This window comes from Lycium ferocissimum, chromosome 2, assembly GCF_029784015.1.
Source record: "Lycium ferocissimum isolate CSIRO_LF1 chromosome 2, AGI_CSIRO_Lferr_CH_V1, whole genome shotgun sequence".
NCBI classification, from domain to species: Eukaryota; Viridiplantae; Streptophyta; class Magnoliopsida; order Solanales; family Solanaceae; genus Lycium; species Lycium ferocissimum.
In genome coordinates, this window is record NC_081343.1 from 55,775,771 (window position 1) to 55,795,564 (window position 19,794).

The following is a 19,794-nucleotide window of genomic DNA, read 5'->3' on the forward strand; positions in this document are numbered from 1 at the left end:
AAAGAGAGTATCACGACAAATAGGTTGAGACGATAGATACATTCTAAACTTATATGGATTCTCTCTAAGCTTTCCGAATTTTAATAAACATAAAACGTGTTCTTATTTTGAGAAAAAAAGAAAACACTTTTAAATAAGACTTGTTAACTACAAAACACTATATTCAAGTTTTTATTTGAGCAAAATAATTGAACCCATGTTTTCTCCTATATCAAACATATCCTATGACATAAAAGAAATTCCATTGTACCAACAAAATTCTTTTCTTTTGGCTTTAGGAAAAAACAAGTAGTGGAGTAGTATATTATAATTTTAAATAAAAAGAATAATGTAAACACAACAAGGTTCAATATCGTCATCCAAAATGTACACAGTATTTCATAAATATTAGCTCAAATAATTGAGATAAAATTAAACAATGGCATAACACGTAAAATTCACCAAAATCAGGGGCCATTACCAGCTGCTTAACTATTTATACCCCGCCCCATTCATTTCACTTCCAACAAGCAAAGCAAAGCAAAGCAGAGCAGAAACAGAGTGCCTAGCTACCACAGGAATCTTGTACTACTAAAAGCACATCAGACAATTACAAAAATGGCCGGAGCAAGAAAAGAGATGATGATTATGAACGGAACAAACATGTCAAGAAGGGAAGAATATGGGAGACCTATTCCAAAAAGAGGGCAAGTAAAGGTCACCATAGTTTTGGGATTAGCTCATTCTTTGTCTTCTATTTTTTCCAACAATCGCCGATAGAGATTCGGTGAAGAGACAGTACCCAGTTTTGGTAGATTTAGTGAGTGTTGGAGGCTATTATTGTCCTTCTTTAGGATCTTGAGCTTGGTGTTTCTTGTATTTTGTACGTACATGGCTGGTGATTTTGCTAATTCCGGCTCCCATTGTATAGTTTTGGAACTTAATTTTCAATCCTTTTCCCTCAGCTAAAACATTCTTGATTTTCGACTTCTCGCTGATTTATGCACTATTTTTTATTTAACTGAAGATGCCTAAGAGATTAAATGTCAGTTTGAGCTTCCACTGAAATATTTCTTTATAAAAGTTGTTGAAGGACATGGTTTTGGTGTTAAAAAAAAAAATTAAGTATATTTTTTGTCTTTTGGATAAGTATTTAAGTATGTCAAGTTTCTGTACATTCTTCAAACTTGTCTCTGGGGTTGAAGGAAACTGTACACAAGCTTTAATTGTGAATGTAATGCAAGATTAATCAAATATGAGAAAAAATAAACTTTTCAATGAAAAATCACAATAATAATCAAATTAATAAATACTAAGTACTACTTAGCAGAAAAACGAAAAAGAATATTATAAATCTCATATTTATCATGATATATGAAGTAGAATTACACATCAGAACAAGAGACCCAGCCACTGGTGGTTAGAATCATAAAAAGAGGTGGTGAGAAAGATAAATAAATTCAAAAGAAAAGATCAGATAGCACAAAATTTGGTCGCTCATCCATGGATCTGCAATCCAATGTAAGGTGGGACATAGGCAACTGATGAATGATTGTGCTCGTTATCCAAAATTATTGCTTGATCAACTTCAGTTTCTGGGCGATACTTATCTTTCTTGCTAGGTAACTGGTATAACATCTGCAACTGCAACCACCCCGTATGAATGTATTTGACCAACAGAATTTGTGCCTCGATGTAATCATGTGTCAGAAAGCAAGTCTTCGGTGCCAGTCAATTTTGCAAATTCGTTCTCATCGAGAGCTCCCTTTTTAGCTTCTTCAATAGGCGGTACTCCCTTGTAATCTCATCTTCATGTTCAACTAACTGGGTAGCACGTCTCTGATTGGCAGTTTTCTTTCTCGTGGCAGTTGCTGTAGAATTTGCTTCTTTTTTAAGTCTCGGTGTCTTCTGTTCTTCTTGTTGTGCCATTGCAGCCTTTTTCGCTTGCAAATTCTTCTTTCTTTGCTTCTCCCGGGACATGTCCCTGAGTGGAAAAGATAACGGCTAAATATCCAAGATCAAGACTTCACAACAGATCAAAACATTTAGTGAGCAGTACTTTAGTCACACATTGAAACTGCTCCGATAAAAATATAATGATACTGACAAGACATACTGAAACTCCCTAATCTGTATGATTCTAACATGATTGTTTGCAGGCTGAATAATGAATAAACTTAATTAAACTTGATCTCGTCTAGGTTGATTTCTTCAACAGCAGCAAATCCCTTTGTAGAAAGAGAATGATGCTTCACATCAGGCAAAGAAGGAAGCCGCAAAAGACCATATTCCATGCCCAACTTCCCAATCTCAAGCTCCTTCCACCTGTAAATACACGACTAAGCTGAAGACATGGAAATATAACCATAATCTCATATTGCATCATGGCCTTAAGTTACCTCAAAATGTAAGAGCCGGAAGGTGTTTTGGGATAATTTAAAGAAAAAATTATTTATGAGAAAGCAAATTTGGTATGAAAATTAGCAAATATCAAAGGGACGTAAGTAATTTGATACTCTATAAACATGACAAAGTATGATAGTTACAAATTTTTTTTAACTATAGGTGAATAAAAAGTCTTGTAATTACTACAGGCGACACATTTGATCAGCCCAAGTCAAAGCCCAATTAAAAATCTGATTAAGTTAATGAGGGTCTGAAATGTAATTTTTAAAACTTGTTAAACTTTTGCAAAATACAAAGAAATCCCAACTTAATCCCAAAACACCCACCAGCCACTCCTCCTCCTCCTCCCACCCCCCCCCCCCCCCCCCCCCAATTTTTTTTTTTTTTTTAAGTTTTGATATTTTTTTTTGTTTTTACACCAGCCCCCCCTTCCTCCCACCCCTAACCGCACCCTCAGCCCCTCCCCTAAATTTTTATTTTTTTATTATTTTGCAGTCCCTCCCCCCCTCCTCCTCCCACCCCTCACCCCCCTCTCCGTGCCCCCTCCCCCCCCCCCCAAAAAAAAAGATTTTTTTTTTTTTTCGCCACCCCCCCCCCCCCCTCCTCTCCTCCTCACCCTCCTCCCCTCCACCCCTCGTGACCCAATACTCCATCACCTCCACCCTAAAAAAAAAAAAAAATTAATTTTGGTTTTAATTTTGTTTTTGATTTTTTGCACCACCCACCCCAAAAAAAGAATCTTGAAAAGAAGTTTGAATTTTTTTTTTTTGTTTCTTACTCCACCCTGCCACCCCCCCCCTCCCCCTCTTCCTCCTCCTCAGCCTCTTTTGCTGCTATTGCTTTCTTCTTTTATTTAGAAAAAAGTTGCTCAAGAAAAAAAAAACTCACCAAATTTACGTAATTTTTAGACCGAATTTCATTTGTGTAGTACTGGGCATTACTTCATGGGTTATTTCCGCTCATTTGGTAAGTAAAACAATATTGTTTTATTTCAATTATTCATCTGGGTATACTTCTTGATTTTCCAACAATTTTACGGAAATAGCGATTCTGATTGTTGCAACAAGTGCTAAAGATTTTGTATAAGAGCTTCTGAATTTATTGCAACAGCTGTTGTAATTTTTGCAACACTTGCAACAATTTATGCAATTGTTGTAACTTCTGTACTGATTTGTTGCAACAACTGTTAAAATGTGTATAAATAATTTAGCTTACTTGTTGCAACAACTGTGAAAGCTGTTGGATAGCTTCTACTCTTTCCAACAACTCACTGACTTGTCACAACAAGTAGACTTCTTGTTACAACAACTACATTAGTTTTTGGACATATATCTGTTGGTTGAAACAGAGACAACCGAAACTGTCACCAACAATTAAGTGATCAGTTGCAACACCTCACCTAAATGATATGTTGATCTAGTTCAAATCACAAATGTATGTTCTGTTGTTAATAAATTGCTGAAAAGTTTCCAACAAGTAATAAATATGTTGCAACAACTAGTTAGTTATTGAACATATCACAACTGTTAATTTGTACTTTTGGAGCCCTAAGGGGGGCTGACGAGCAATTATTTATAAGTTTGTATTTTATGTTCTTGGTAGATTATGGTGGATGATGAACATTATGCAATTTTTGTTATATATATATATATGTGTGTGTGTGTGTGTGTGTTCAGTATCATTATATTATATGTTCAGTATGTATTTCAGTTGTTCAAATTATGTTCAGTAGTTTCAAACAAGTCATAAAGTCATTGCAATAATTAAGGAAGTTGTTGCAACAGATTCCTCGCATGTTGGAAAAAATCAAAAAGTTGTTGAGGTTGTTCACCCGTTGCAGCTTCCTCGCATTTTCAAACAAGTTACAAATCTGTTGCAACAAGTTCCAAATTTGTTGCAACAAGTTCCAAATTTGTTGCAACAGATTTCAAATCTGTTGGTAATAATCAAACAGTTGTTGCAGATGTTGCAACAGATCAAACAACTGTTGGAAATAATCAAAAAGTTGCTTTGAGTAAATGGTTACAACAGCTGAGTAATCTGTTGCAACAGATTTCTGATCTTGTAGGTAAAAATCAAACAACTGAGTAAATTATTGCAACAGCTGAGTAATCTGTTGCAACAAATGGCTCAGCTGTTGCAACAAATCAAACAGTTGCTGAAGCTTTTGCAATAAGTTACTAATATGTTGTAATAGATGACTCAAATGTTGCAACAAGTTACTCATTTGTTACAACAGATAGCTCATCTGTTGCAAAAATGTGCTTAGTTGTTGTAAAATATTCACTCTATTGATTACTAAATATCAGCAATGTCCTGGCTCAAAATACCATCAAATTAATTAAGTATATATATTGATAAGTAAATATTATTGATTTTCTTTGTTTATCACTAAATATGGGTGAATCTAGTAGTTCACATTAAATCACTCTAGTGATCTCCCGATTTAGTGTATAATAACTTTGTTGATCACCTGTCCTGACTCTAAATACCATCAAATTGACTAAGTATATATATTGATCACTAAATATCATTGATTTTCTTTGTTTATCACTAAATATGGGTGAATCAAATAGTTCACATGAAATCACTCTAATGATAACTCGATTTAGTGCATAGTAACTAAGTTGATCATCTGTTTTTTTACTCAAAACACCATCAAATTGATTAAGTATATATATATTGATCACTAAATATCATTGATTTCCTTTGTTTATGACTAAATATGGGTGAATCAAAAATCGCTCTAATGATCAATCAATTTAGTGCATAATGACTTAGTTGATCATCTGTCCCGACTCAAAATACCATCAAATTGATTAAATACATATATTGATCACTAAATATCATTGATTTCCTTTGTTCATCACTAAATATGGGTGAATTAAGTAGTTAACATCAAATCACTATATTGATCACTCGATTTAGTGCATAGTGACTTAGTCGATCATCTGTCATGACTCAAAATACAATCAAATCACCTTTTTTTTTTTTTTTTTTTTTTTTTTGGTTAAACTCTCTTTCTTTTACATTTTCACACTTTTTTACGTACTTTAGCCATAGATTAATCATGCTTTGAGATTGCGGAACTTCAATATTTAATATAAAAGCCAACTTATTTTTTAATAAGGTAAGCTCAATACATCAAGGATACACAAAACTTCGGATTGTCGTTTGAGTGGTTAAAAAGTGCTCGAATTAAGTTTTTGTTTTAAGACTTGTTGTCATTAGCTTTAAGTTATTTATGTTTTAGGGTTTCGTGTTATTTTTAAATTAATGCGTAACTTTATTTCGAATATGTCATGATTTTTTTTATTATCAATTTAGGATGTCACTCTATCAACGATAAGAAAGATTAAGATAATATTTATAAATATAAATAGATACGCAAAAAATATGTAATATTTACTTAAACTGTACATCTTAATTGTATATACACTATCGTGGATGGGTCCCACATGTGGTATGCCTGAGACTATTCTTAGGCCTAAGGCTCATACCATACCCACCGCCCTCGCCATCGTCTCTATCCCCTCTTTTTCCTCTTAATAAGAGGGCGCTCTAAGCCATGATCATCCCTCGTCCTTGTGCCCTTCAGCATAACGTGCTTCTTCTTGGGATCTAGTCCCGCTGGTACGCTCAGAATCTTAGGATGATCTGGTTCTTAAAATAGTAGCAAAACGGCTACTGCCCAACAGCCAAAAAAAAATGTTTTTTCGAAATTCAAAACTATGAAACGTTAAATATGCTTAGGATTATAATGTATTTAACAAAATAATAAAAAAGTTTATAGTAAAATACCTTGATCGAAACATCTTGTAGGGTTGTTTTAATAGAGTTGTACGTCGCTTTTTTTCAAAATTCGACCTTAGAATCTTGCTCCTTGACTTGCATATACCAAGAATCTAAACTTTCCAAACGAAATTTGAATAGAAAATGATGTTTTTGGAAGTGGGCCGGCTTGGTTTTTCTCCTTCAATGGCGGTTTTGATTTTTTTTTTTTTTTTTTAAGGGAAAGTGGGGGACTAGTGGTGGAACCCGATGGTTTATGTTGGGTTCCTAAAGGAGAGAAGGGATGTCCTTTAACGCAGTATTTTACTGCGTTAAAGGACTTAACCGTGCCCTTACGGCTAAGTTCTTTAAGTATCATCTTTCGTGATAATTATAGAATAAAAAATAAAAAGAAGCAGACATGAGGAGGTCAAGTTTGACGCTTGAACGTGGAAAAGCCATCCGTGAAAAAGTTTGACATATATATTAGATGAAACGCCTTGTTTGCTTCATTAAATAATAGGAATGGTGCAGGTGTGAACGCAACTTTTTCAAATGAAAATACAAGTCAAGATCTAGTCAAGCTAATGCTCTAATTTTTATGTAGGTTAACATTTGGACAGTGGAGTATTTGGTTGAATTGAAAAAAATGTATATATGCATTTTTAAAGTTAAATAGAAAATATTTTGATAGTAGTAGGTTTGACTCATACCCGTCAAAAGAGGGGGAAAAGACGAGAAAAGATTGAACCCCACATTAAAAAAAAAACCTACAGGTGATCACCTGACCATTCTTCACATGAAAAATTGGAGAATGCCTATAGATTACTTATTATTTTTAATATATTAAATGTATTAAATTTTGAATATCATTAACGAAATTTCTAACTTTTGAATATCATTAACGAAATTTCTAACTTTGTCATTTGCTGGCACTCTATCATGTGCCACCATTTCTGCTTCTACTTAAGCTTACTTTATGCAACTAAGACAATAACCAGTTATAATTAGCCCAAAATCTTTATTAGTTAAGTAACAACGCGTGCCTGTAAAATAAGAAGAAAATAACTGAGAATGCGATATTAAATGCAATGCAGAAAATAGTAAATTTAGAAGAAAGGCCTCTTTTAAGCCAGAATATCATATTACTATAGTTTCATATATCTAGATTTGAATCAATTACTTAGTAAGTAGGAAGTCGAATGGGGTATAGTTTGTGGCAATATTAGATCAGTAAAAATTAACAATCCTAAATGTCATCTGTAGGTCTCACTTTTAATGCAGATACATTATTTCAAAAGAAAGATTGAGACCTTAAGGCATTTCACATTAAAAAAAAAAAAAAAAAAAAAAAAAACTAAATTGATAGTCATATTGACATTGCATGTGACACGAGTACGAGGAACATTTACTGTGAGTAAAAGAAACATGAGTCTTTGTTCAATGCACGACTCTATAGTGTTGGTTTTTTGACAATAAAGAAAAGACAATGATAGAAAGCCATCGGGGCCCAAATTAATTCTTTTTACCAATAATGGATGCTTTTGCTGAGTGGATCTTGAGCCAATAATATCAATCCCCACGTGATTTTTATGCAACATGATTTATAAAAATTGCTTTCTGATAGCTTTAGTGGCGTCTTTTCTTTTGCTTCCACTTAACATAAAACTTTATGCATAATTTGCACACAAAAAAAAAAACTTTATGCATAATTGGCTACGTGCTACTGTACTCTCCAGTCTCCACTATACGGCTTGCAATTAAAAAATTTAGCTTTAAAGACGGAAATACCCCTACTCTTTTTTTTTCTTTTTCATTTCCCTTAATAGATTAAAAGAAAGAAAGTGGACTGATTACTGACCCAATAATATATTGCAACTTACTCATATATGGTGATTGAAAAAAGTTTGTGAACACTACATCTACATGGCGACAAGGTCAATATCGTCAACAAAACGTCAACAGTACTTGATAAGCTTTAATAATTGAGATAATGAATGGCACATAATGTAAATTTACTAAATTCCAGGGCCATTATTAACCATTCGAGTATATATATAGTACATGGCCATTCACATCCTTCAAACCAGCAAAGCAGAGCAAACCCAAGCTGTGAAGCAACAGTCAGCGAACCAATAGTCAGTACATCACTACCAGTAAAATTACATCGGAGAAATAGAAAGATGGCCGGAGCAAGAAAAGAGAGGATGAACGGAACAAACATGTCAAGAAGGGAGGAATATGGGAGACCAATTCCAAAAAGAGGGCAAGTAAAGGCAACCATAGTTTTGGGTTTAGCCCACTCTTTCTCTTCTATTTTCTCCAACAATCGCCGATAGAGATTGAGTCAAGAGAGAGACTATCAGTTTTGGTAGATTTAGGATCTTGAGCTTGATGAGCTTACTCTTTCTTTTGTTCTGTACATGTTAGCTCTGTCCTGTATAGTTTTGGAAGTTCATTTTCAATCATCTTCCATAGGGCTGAGCTTCCTTTGATTTTTAACTTTATTTATGGAGTACAATTTTTAATATCTTTTTATATTTTAAAGCTTTTAAAGTTTAAACTTTCTAATTTATCCAAATAACATGTTGTTTTAGATGCATGTGCAACAGTGAAATCATGATGTTCTTAATACTGTACTTAAAACGAGTGTAAATTCTGTGCAGTATCAGTGCATATAATTCTCGACACCAATCATGTAAATTAAAAGACAATAAAGGAGTATCAGTGCATATAATTCTCGACACCAATCATGTAAATTAAAAGACAATAAAGGTAACTTTCGTGATTAAAATTTAGGAAAAAAAAATACTAAAAATAAGTATAGTGCTATTAGTGCGCTAATCAAATTTGTATTTCTTTTTCTGGCGCAGCTAAAATTTGTATCCCTTTTTAGTGTTAAATTAAAAGTTTAAGTAGGCATTTGGCCATAAAAATAAAAATAAAATTCACTTTTTTTTGGAACTTTGGAGTTCGAGTTGTGTTTGATCATAGTTTTTAAAATTGTATTTTTTGTTGAAATGTACTTGTTTTGGTTGTGAAAAAAGTGAAAAATTTGTAGTTTTTCTTATTTTTCAAATTTCAATTACAACTTCTTGTATTTGGAATTTTCATGGCCAAACACTAAGTTTTGAAAAAAATGTATAATTCTTATGGCCAAACGGGACCTTAAGTTCCATGATTTTTATCTCAACAAGATCGTCATTATTATTGAAGTAATTCATCAATCCCTTAGACATTGTGCATTTTGCCAAAAGTGATTCTTGCACGCTTCAGCCATGGCTAACCTTTACGAGTTTCTTTTGCTTTGAGGGTTCATTATTAATGTATACCGCATAGATTGGAAAGAAAGTCAATGAAATAAAAAATGGAAGCATGGTTTGGAGGGGAAAGCCAGTACATTTAGGAAAGGTGAAAAAATAAGTTGGAAAGAATGGGTAACAGGTAGGTAATTTCACCTGATAGTATAAAAACTTTGAACACCGATAGTGCCAAAAATTTAAATTCATTTAAAATTATAAATTTTATGGGTACTTCAGGTATATATTCATCGAATATATCGGAAGTCTAAATAAAGAGAACACTTAATCTCAGTATTGAATTTCTAAAATATCAAAAAATTATCAAGTACACTGGATTACGCAATTAACTTGTCATACCAATTAGATTACACAATTAACTAGTCTTAACAATGCATTTCTAGACAGTTTGCAAGAAGCACGTTCCAACTAAATATATAAACTCATTTTCTTGAGATTTTCTAAACATTTTTGTTAAGAGTGATAATTTCTCTTTATATTTCCTCGTATTTTTATTGTACATGGTTCCTTGCTACTTCTTCCTCATGGTAAAAGGAGACGGATAAAGATTAAAATTTTATATGTAGCATATAAGTGTGCTCATAGTTAGTTGTGACACCCTTTAGCGAAAGAATTGAAGCATTGAATTACTTGTAAGGCAGAAACGTTTAAGGTGTACCTAAGACAATACGCATACAGGCAATGAATGACGCCGCCCGCCCTTAAAATATTTTTCTTTGCTGCTAGCTTCCAACATAATTTCTTCTCTTTATACAGGTCTTCATCAATTTCATCTTCTTTTTTTATTGAGTAATTTCCACACTCGCAATCACTCTGCATCAATATCTAACCTTGGACAGTTTTTGTCTCAAGGGTTTGTGCCTTCCCTTCTTTAACAATTATTGGACCAAAAGGATTCCACGAGACAAGCTGGCCAGCTTTGTTACTACTTTTCTTCTTACTGATGATTATTCTCTTACCACGAATTCTTATATTCTCTAATCTCTGAACAGTGATGAAATCAAGGATTCCAAGTCCACTGAACCTGCGAAATTGTACTCAAGGTTATACAGTACATGTATTATGCTAAGTGCAAAAAGGATAAAAGCAGGCCTCAAATAGATTATTCCTGTTTTAGGCCACAGATCTTCATGTGGACATTCTTGAATTTCATTTGCAAGCTGATTTATCTATTCTAGGCCATAGTTCTTCATATTAGGGCATTCTTAAATTTCATTACTGCTGATTTATCGGTTCCAGGCCATAGATCTTCATGTTGCGAGCATTCTTGAATTTTATTGCAAGTTGTCTCATCTATAAAAGATTCAATCTCATTGCACTTATTTCTGACTTAAGGCAGAGGGAATCTGGAATAGCAATTGATCTTTGGTATTTTTAGATCTTTTTCTTTTGGATGTGACAAGTGGAGACAAAATCAAAGCAAGACTTAATGGTTCTAGACTTATTGCAAGCAAAGTTGATTCTCTTAGGATTGATAGACCTCTTCCTTCGAGACTTCATCATAGGGGACAAGCTAAACACACGGTCAAAAAATTCTGAATCAACCATTGCAGTTATAATTTGATATTCGTTCTGTAGAACCTCTCCTTAGTTTACTGAACGTGTGGACCCTGACATGAACTTTGATTTCACCCGGTGCAACTCTTTACTTTGCTGTATTACTTTTGTGGCCACGTGAATTTTTTTTCATTTCCTGTGTAGCTCTCCACTTGTAGCCTTTTGAGAACTCTGTTACCATTTTTGGCTATTTCTTTGTTTTTTTTTCTTCTTTAATATTTTTTCTTTGTAAATTTGTTTACTTATGTTGGGATGGAATATGACCGACACATGATTTATTTTCTTTAAAAAAGAGCATACACGTTAAAGTGGTATCTGGTGAAATTTAATTTGCTTAATTTTTTTTAAAGGCCTGTTAAAAAAGTTATCCACATTAGAATTCCACCTTTTAGTTGTTGCCAAATCTCTTATTTGAAGTTGATTTTAACATGCTACTAACTACTATGGAAATGTTAAAAATTTAGTCATGGGGCACATTTTACGGAAAATTATAGCTTCTATTTCGTATAGTTTTTGCTCTGTGAAAAGTATTATTATAGTAAATTATGAAATGTTATACATATAGAGTTGCGATGCTAATATTTTTAAACTTCTCTGCTAGACCTAGTTGTATCCTCACTCGCTTTTTTTTTTGCATAGATTTAAATACATACACAAACTTGAATCTAACGCCTAAATTCCTTTGAAATTTAGGATTAATAAAGAGTCACTACAATGTTGCACATTCTTTTAAATAATGTTATGAAAACCTGACCAGAATAGTACGTTAGATAATATTTCAAGTACTTTGAAATAATGAATATTAGTTATTAAATAATAAATATGTAGGATAACTTCACAGTCTTCCGCTGCGATTTTGGCATGTGATGCACATATCTCCTATGGTTTTACATATCATATGTACTTCACTTCTTTCAAATTTAGTGTAATAAAGATATATTACTATTAACTTTATCTTAAAATGAGAGATATCTAGCTATGTAATTGTACTTATGCAAGGAAATATAATACATGAAATTACATTATAATCACCTTATGACGAATAAGCATTAGGTTATGTAATTATTACCCTCATAATTGCACCAAATCCAATTAAAAAAGAAAAGAGTCGGAAGCGAAGGGAAGGGAACAACTAGTGTCAGGTCCTATTGCCTCTATCAACTGCCAAACCAAACACTTTGTAAAATCCGGCACTCAATAAAATGTTATGTAAAACAAAACAAGAGAGTAACATAAAGACCATAAATTTGGAATTTTTAGTTTAAAATGCAAATAAATTAGATAAATATCTTAGTCTTAACAAAAGATAATAGGATTCTTCAACTTCTTAAAGAATGTAAACTGAGCTCATGACCTTATTTTAGTGCTGATTCCTGTATGTATGAATCTCTTATTCTGTTTTAAGGCCATTATTTATCAGTAGTCTTTTTAACCTTATTAGAAATGTTGATATTAATTGAAAATGTAGAGAATTTTAGTTAGAGAACGTAAATTATTGAATGTTAGAAATTTAGAATGAAAAGATTCCCAATGCAACCAAATCAACGGTGAGGTGTCTTAGCTGAACTGGACTAACTTGGAATTGAAGTGTAATTACTGAATTTATTGTTATCAACGAATCTCTTAACATCCAACTCCCAAGTTGCAATGAAAGTTGTATTCTTAAGTTAGCTATTTTAGCTAGTTGTTCAAAAATCTTCAGCGGTTATGAAGCCTATATTTTTTTTTGATAATGCTATAAAGTGAAAACCTCATAGAATATTGGGAATAAAATGGTAACTTGGGAAGTTCTTCACTTAATTTTAGTAAAATCACATACCAATTATAATGATTATGCTTAATGTATGTAAAATACATTAAATTCGAGGGGCTTATGCCTATAACGTATATATTAGGATTGGTAGCATTGTGGAGATTCAAATATTCTTACACTTGACAATCCCTTTCTTCATTCCTTAGCCTTTTGCCACTTTTTTTTCAACACTTAAAAACGTAACATCATTAATAAATTTTTACACACACTTAAGTTATTAAGTGTTCAAAAATGGATCAAAAACATGAAAATCCCGACTAGAAATGCTAGTTTATCCTATCCTAGTATTATCTCTGCCAAATACTAACGTTGTTCCCCAGTTCATAGCCACATAAAACCTGTTCCTCCAGCTGATAACTCGAGTAAGATATGCAGAGCGCCAAATAAACCAGCTCAGGAAGCCTGCTAACGAGACGCCCTTCTCATTCTGACAAACAAAATAAACATCAGAACATAGTATGAAAAGGTACATGGGACAAGCTTGCTCTTTCTTGATTGATACTATATGCAGAGGGTAATCCAGGTTTTTTAGGGTCGGTAACTTTAGAAATGATAAGAATATATAATGTTACCTTAGATTGGCGGAGATCAACGAGAGCCTTGTAACGCCCCACAGTTGCCATGCTTCCAAGATGCTTGTAAACAAATGGATCTCCTAAAGAGATGTCTTTGGCAGAGAGAGCTTTGCCTCCATTCTGTTTCCCAATGTTGTTGAACACTTGAACAAGATACTTCCCTTGCCTTTCAGCAACCTGTACAAAAACAAAATTGCATTGAGAAAAGTTTATAATCCACAATCAAGATCAAGCAATTGTAGTAGTTTCCAAAGAAAACTTGGTTTTTGCAACCCAAGAAGAAGGATAGGGGTAAGTTTCTACTCCTAGTTATGTCTTAAGACAGGATAACAAGACAGCTTCTTGTGTTCTTGTAGAGAAAAGGATACTGGTCAACTTTCAAGTCATGTATCAGTGTAATCCTTGACAGCATGCAACTTTAAGATTGTTCATAAAAACTTTAGGCCTTAGGTAAGTTCATAAACGGTTGCAATCGAGGCCATTCACATAAAACTAATCAGGATCAATAAGAAAGAAACACGCAAATTACTATAGGAAAAAGAAAGCAGGAGAAATGCAGGTGAATAAGAATAACACGCCTGGAGAAATGAAGGACGTATCAGGAAATTATACTGACCTGAGCAAGAGCCGGAAGCACCGGCTTTCCAGTCTGTTCAAGAAAACCAGCACAATCTCCTAGTGCAAACACATCTTCTACAGAAGGAACTCGCAACCATTCATCGATTCCAACCCTGTAACATGCCTTAAAGATTAGTTTGTTGGAAACATGAAAGGGAACCAAGAAGTAGCTAAATTGATGGAGAAATTAAGACTCTGTACCTTCCACCAGGAGACTTGGGAAGATTTAGTGATTTAACAAATTCAGAAGGACCAACCCCAGTAGACCATACGAGAAGGCCATATGGAACATCACTTCCATCACTGAGAACTATTTTATCTGGATGTACTTCTTTTACAACACCTCTAACAAGTCGGACACCAACCTGATATATATGAAGTTTTGCAATCATTCACAAATTCAACAAACACTGAAGAAACCTCTTTCTTAACGCAATAAAGCAATTGATTGATTCATTACCTTGGTCAAATGCTTTGTGGCATATTCCCGCAATCCAACATCAAATGAAGACAAAATCTCATTAGCCTGTCCAAGGAAAGGTGTTAGTAGACCATACTCAACATAATGCTATTTCCTCTGCAATTTTAGGTTTACAATATACAGCTGGAGTAATAATTACCTCAATGAGGGTTACTTGAATGTAGTTTTTGACATGAGCATAACGTTGGCGTACATCTCTCATGATAAAATCACTTAGTTCCCCACTGAATTCAACCCCTGTAGGGCCACCTCCAATCACAACACAGTGCAACAAGCGCTCTTTCTCTTCTTCTGAAATGCCTGTAATTTTACACATGTACAAAATTTATACTACATTCAGTTAACTATTATAACCTTGATGTCATATATATTATCCTACAGAGCTACCAAATAAGTTCGGTATGACAAGAGTATAAGACTGGAATATGGATGAATCACCTGGATTTTCTGAGAGCATCAAGTTCAAAAGAAGCTTCTTCCTGATTTCTTGGGCATGATGTACTTCACGGAGAAAGAAGGCATGTTCCTTCACCCCCTTTATGCCGAAGGTCAAAGGTTCAGCTCCAGAAGCAATGACAAGCTTGTCATATGCAACTTTAAATCTGTAAGGCTTGTGAGAGACTCCATGATCGTCAACAGTTTCACAGCACACCTGATTAAGTTATAAAAACAGATAAATTTTCCCATCAAATCAAGTTCCTAGTATTGTGTCTTCTCAAATTAAAGCACAGACTAACACAATAGACGGAACAAAATAACAAGTTGAATGCAGTATAAACAAAGTCCACTCACTTCATGTTTATCAGAGTCAATACTGGTGCAGGATGCTAGGAAGAAATATGAATTTGGATCCTTTGACAGTGCTTTCTGTATCTGGCTAACTGGTTCAGCAACTGATCGAAACTCCAATGTTCCAACACAAGTAGATGCAAGCAAAGGTGTAAAGACCATATGATTTCTTGGTGCTATACAAACAACATCATACAACTTAGTGTCGAGCCCTTTGAGGAACCTGCAAGCGGCCCAACCAGAGCCAAGAACAACCACTCTAGGCTTTTCGCCCTCTTTTGTTGCTTCAAGTGTTGGATACTTGGAGCTTGCACACTCTGAATCAGAATCCTCAACCATTTGAGCTTGTGCATGTGCAAGCTGATGTTGAGGGGTAAACTTCATTCCTCTGTTCCCACAACTTAATTGATTTATCATCTGCATGCTTGGAATATATGATGAATTGAAACCTGCTGCAGCATTTTCAAGAACAGGTGCGGGGTGTCTCAATGGTGAAATGCCTTCATAGAATATGTTTCTATCACTTGCATAGTTGCCAATTGCACCTCCGGAACGCCTTAAGCTACTCCTTGCAGCCCTTACCAATGCCATGTTCAGAGTACCCCTTGCCGAAGCTGATACTCTTGAATTTTTTATGAAGGCAATTACTGTTTGGACTTTAGATGGTATGCAATATTTAAGTCACACTGAAAAAAGGAAGAAAGTAGATGTGAGCTTTCAATAGGAAGCTGCAGTACACTTATATATAAGATCCCAGAAGTTTGGAGAAGTAAAGACAATGAGCATTGAAGTTATGCGATCAGTCAAGGGCAAGACAAAAGCAAGACAAAGAGAGTTCCTAGGATTACCAGAGCAGAAACAGGAAAGACAAAAATTGCATTTGTTCATGGTGGCAGTTTCAATGTGAAGAGTTCTTGTAAAATTCTTAGAATGGATCCAGATATAAAACAACCGGATTTACAATATTCTGTGATTCTTGCTGGCACTCACTACAATCTCAGTCCAGAAAAATATGACCAGTTAGTGCCAACTTATAAAATTGGTAACATATTTTACAAGAACCAGGTTGCCTCTTCTTGTTTTGAGATGGAGGAAAGGGCAAGAAAATGAAGAGTGCAACCAGACTTACTATGCAAATTTCAATTTAAAGTTCATTTGGTCAATGTTATTACCTGATATAAATTTTTAGGTTTTGATATTCATTACTTCAGACCTCAGAACAAACTGTTGGTTGACATAATGTTGCAAACTATCAGCAAAGTTCCATTGGATTAAATTTCTGAACATTACATACTTAAGTTGAATTTGGAATGACAGAACATGTCTAGCAATGGAAGAAATGTGATCACCATCAATGCAAGCAATCTATCAAGAAAGGTAAGCAACATCAATCTGACAATCTCTCTAACCCATAAGATGGTTAACAACTAAAAGTCAGTAAGGGCAGACTAGGTTCAATCTTGTTTCCAGAAAATATATAGTTGCACAAATTGATTAGCTTGAATCATCAAAAGAAGATTCCAGTTATTATGCACAAAGAAAAATAAAAGCAAAAATCAAGACGTCGATTGAGAAAATCAGACAAAGAAAAGAATGACAACATCACGGAAATAAAAAAGAATGTCAACATCAGCCTACCAAGTTCTACTACAGATAATTTAACTTTCAAAATTCCACAACCAAATCTGGACAAAAAGAAAAACAGTATCTTTAACTATTCACAAAAGATTATTATTGTTAAGTGTCCCACATGTTGCTTGAGAAAATGATTTGCTATCTACTTCTATGTTCTTGGACAATCATGCCCTCATGAGCTACATTTTCGGGTTGAGTTAGCTTTCGGCACATTTGGAGCTAGATCAAGACGGAAGCGGATTTACAGTATAAGTTATGGGCTGAACCCAAAATGAGTTTAGAAATCTACTAAATATGTCCAATGTTAAATTTTTAACCTAGTAATTCAATAGTTAATGTTTTCATTGACATCCCAAACCCATAAAGTTCATATCTTGAATCCACCCGTGGATCAAGAAGCTCCTTTACGCGCATCATGAACCATAAGCCGCCATCTGTCTTTCTTTTGGTTGAGGCAATTAGGGGCTATCAGGTGCAGACACCAAATATCAAACAAAACCAAAAGGAAAGTAATCTGAACACCATTACATATAACACATTGAAGAACCATATCAGCAGGTACCATGAATTTTTATCACATTTAAACAAGGGGAAAAAAAAGGGAAAGAAATCCCATTTTTGTTATGGCTGCTCTGTTTGTAACATCATATTCATAACTGAATGTCAGAAACACCTTGCAAATGACTAATTAAGCATTTTGAGTTCAGAAAACTCAAGAGGGTCACAACATAAGCTTCAACAATGATGAAACTACACACGTACAATCAAAATCAAGCATAGATATACAAAGAAATGCCTGAAAAATCAGAAGAACAACGAAAAAGATTACCTTTAAGAGTTTAAAGAAGACAATGAACCGCAGAAGAAACCAAAGATTTTGTTTTCAGCAGCTTTCCAGGATATCAGGAGTTAACAGTATGCTTTTATACTCAAAAAGGAAAGAAAAAAAAGGCACCCTTTATTCTATACACAAAACCTTAAGCCGCAAGAAAATATTGGTCACAATATTACAGCTTCACATGCCGCTTTTTTTTTTTTTTTTTCCTTAATGTAAAAACAAAAAGGGTATGGTGGTATCAGAAATACAAGTGGTCTGTTGCTATAATTAAAATACTTTACTAGTAGTATTTGGCATTTGGGTGCTCAATGCAAATATATATACATATATATATAATATATAATATATATTATATATATAAAGCATGCAAATGCAAAAGGAAAGAGAGGCGGTTCTTTGACTCTTTGCCATTTCGTAAACAACACGGGAATATTCTGCCATCAAAACGACCACGTTCTGATTTCTTCTTTTCTTAGGTCAAACAAGGGCTGCTTAGCGAATATGATCATTTCATGGCCGTCATTAGGTTTTTAGGTTTTAAAAAACATTCCTAATTAGTACTTCCTTCATATGTGATACTATTTCTTTCATAATCCGTCTTAAAAAGAATAATGTGTTTTTTTATTAGATAGTATATGTTATGTTTAAAAAAAAAAAAAACACCTTTATATATTTTTAAAAAATTAGATTTTAAATTTTCTACTGTATTATTAACATCTTGCTTTTACCGTTACATAAATCTTTTGTTTTGTTTAACAGCACAAATTTTAAAATCTTTCTAATTTTTTCGGTCTTTGTTTCAGTCAAACTGCTCCACATAAATTAAATGGAAGAAGCAGTTGCCAAAAGCGTATATGCTGATGTTTAGTAAGTACTTACTCCCTTTCAATTTATGTGATGTTATTTGACTAGACAAAAAATTTAAGAATGAAAAGAAGATTTTTGAAACTTGTGGTCTAAAATGAGTCATAAATATTTGTATGACCATAAATTGTCTCATTAAGGGGTAAAAATGAAAAGTTTAAAATTAGATTTGTTACTCAGGAATATTTTTGTCATTTTATTTAATTGTGTACGTAATATATGTTTAACCAGTCAGGATATTGTACATAATACATAGCATATGATGCATATTTTATTAATTAATAATTGGCTTACTATAGTTAGGGACCTCTTAGAATTGGTTCAAGTATTTAACAGAAAGGGAGAGGACCTGTCTTATTGCGCACATGAATGGCTTTAATTAATTGGTTTTTAATATTATTACTGAGAAGAATCAAAACCCTCGAGAACAGAATTGTAAAATGTGCAAAAATTTCTCCCACAGGATTCTAAATGCATATTTATTTCTTATTTTTTGTTCTAGAACTAATCAAAAAGAAAAGTTTGTTTTCAAACACCTATAAGAATCTGGCCTTGAAAATTCAATTGATCTTGAATAACTAGAACACACCATAGAAAATAGGAGTAAAAAGGGTAATTAAAGAATAAAATAATAAGGATTAAGGCTAAGTTTCACACACTATTAAGGTAAAAAGTAAATTATACTACAGACGGCGTAATTTAATTCTAATACTATATAATAAGTAGCAAATCAGTTACTCCCTCAGTCCCAATTTCTGTGTCATAGTTTGAATTACGAGAGTTAAACTTCTTAATTTTGATCATAAATTCAGACATAAATTTTTTAAGTTTTTTGAAACAAAATTCACAATAATAACAATTTAAAATATTTAAACGGCATATGAAAAAATTATGATCAAACAAAAACTCATTTGTCGAACACCACCATATAGATTGGGACAATGAGAATATCATTAATTACTCCCTTTGGTCCGCTTTATTGATACTTTTTTCTTAGTAGTCCATCTTAAAAAAGAGTGATTAGCTTTATATTTTCTTAATACAAAGTTCTAATATTTCAAAAGTTTTATGGTCATATAAATATTAGTATGAATTTGTAAAACTACAAGTTTCAAACTTTTCAATTCTTTATTAAAAGTTCTATCAAT

The 19,794-nt window shown here is 33.5% G+C and overlaps 2 protein-coding genes and 1 long non-coding RNA gene across 4 annotated transcripts; 1 reads left to right on the plus strand and 2 right to left on the minus strand.

Moving 5' to 3' along the window:
* Positions 1-486: 486 nt before the first annotated feature.
* On the plus strand, positions 487-8,686 carry LOC132047771 (uncharacterized; the record flags this gene model as incomplete). Its single annotated transcript, XM_059438767.1, has 2 exons — positions 487-656; positions 8,392-8,686. Coding segments are annotated over 2 exons (324 nt in total), but the record flags the coding sequence as incomplete, so codon positions are not given.
* Positions 1,119-2,522, minus strand: LOC132045852 (uncharacterized). The gene is made up of 2 exons (XR_009412543.1): positions 2,379-2,522; positions 1,119-2,304 (listed from the first exon to the last, which is right to left on the minus strand). It is a non-coding gene; the product is annotated as an uncharacterized LOC132045852 (long non-coding RNA).
* Positions 8,687-13,084: 4,398 nt separating the features above from the next.
* On the minus strand, positions 13,085-18,089 carry LOC132045856 (internal alternative NAD(P)H-ubiquinone oxidoreductase A2, mitochondrial-like). 2 transcript variants are annotated; one of them, XM_059436434.1, is made up of 9 exons: positions 17,774-18,089; positions 15,313-15,995; positions 14,959-15,172; positions 14,660-14,820; positions 14,500-14,565; positions 14,241-14,404; positions 14,038-14,152; positions 13,419-13,598; positions 13,085-13,273 (listed from the first exon to the last, which is right to left on the minus strand). In XM_059436434.1, exons 2-9 carry the CDS (start codon positions 15,898-15,900, stop codon positions 13,118-13,120), a joined length of 1,644 nt encoding a protein of 547 aa, XP_059292417.1. In that variant the 5' UTR covers positions 15,901-15,995; positions 17,774-18,089; the 3' UTR covers positions 13,085-13,117. The 2 variants fall into 2 exon arrangements, with proteins under 2 accessions (XP_059292417.1, XP_059292423.1); XM_059436440.1 differs by lacking the exon at positions 17,774-18,089 and adding an exon at positions 16,482-16,814.
* Between the last annotated feature and the right edge of the window lie 1,705 nt (positions 18,090-19,794).

Excerpts from the sequence above, each read along its gene's own strand:
- LOC132045856 (XM_059436434.1), bottom strand. The coding sequence starts at position 15,900 with ATGGCATTGGTAAGGGCTGCAAGGAGTAGCTTAAGGCGTTCCGGAGGT. Across the intron at positions 14,405-14,499 it reads CCACAAAGCATTTGACCAAG|GTTGGTGTCCGACTTGTTAG; the intron begins GTAATGAATCAA and ends CATATATATCAG. Across the intron at positions 13,274-13,418 it reads TTGATCTCCGCCAATCTAAG|AATGAGAAGGGCGTCTCGTT; the intron begins GTAACATTATAT and ends TTTGTTTGTCAG.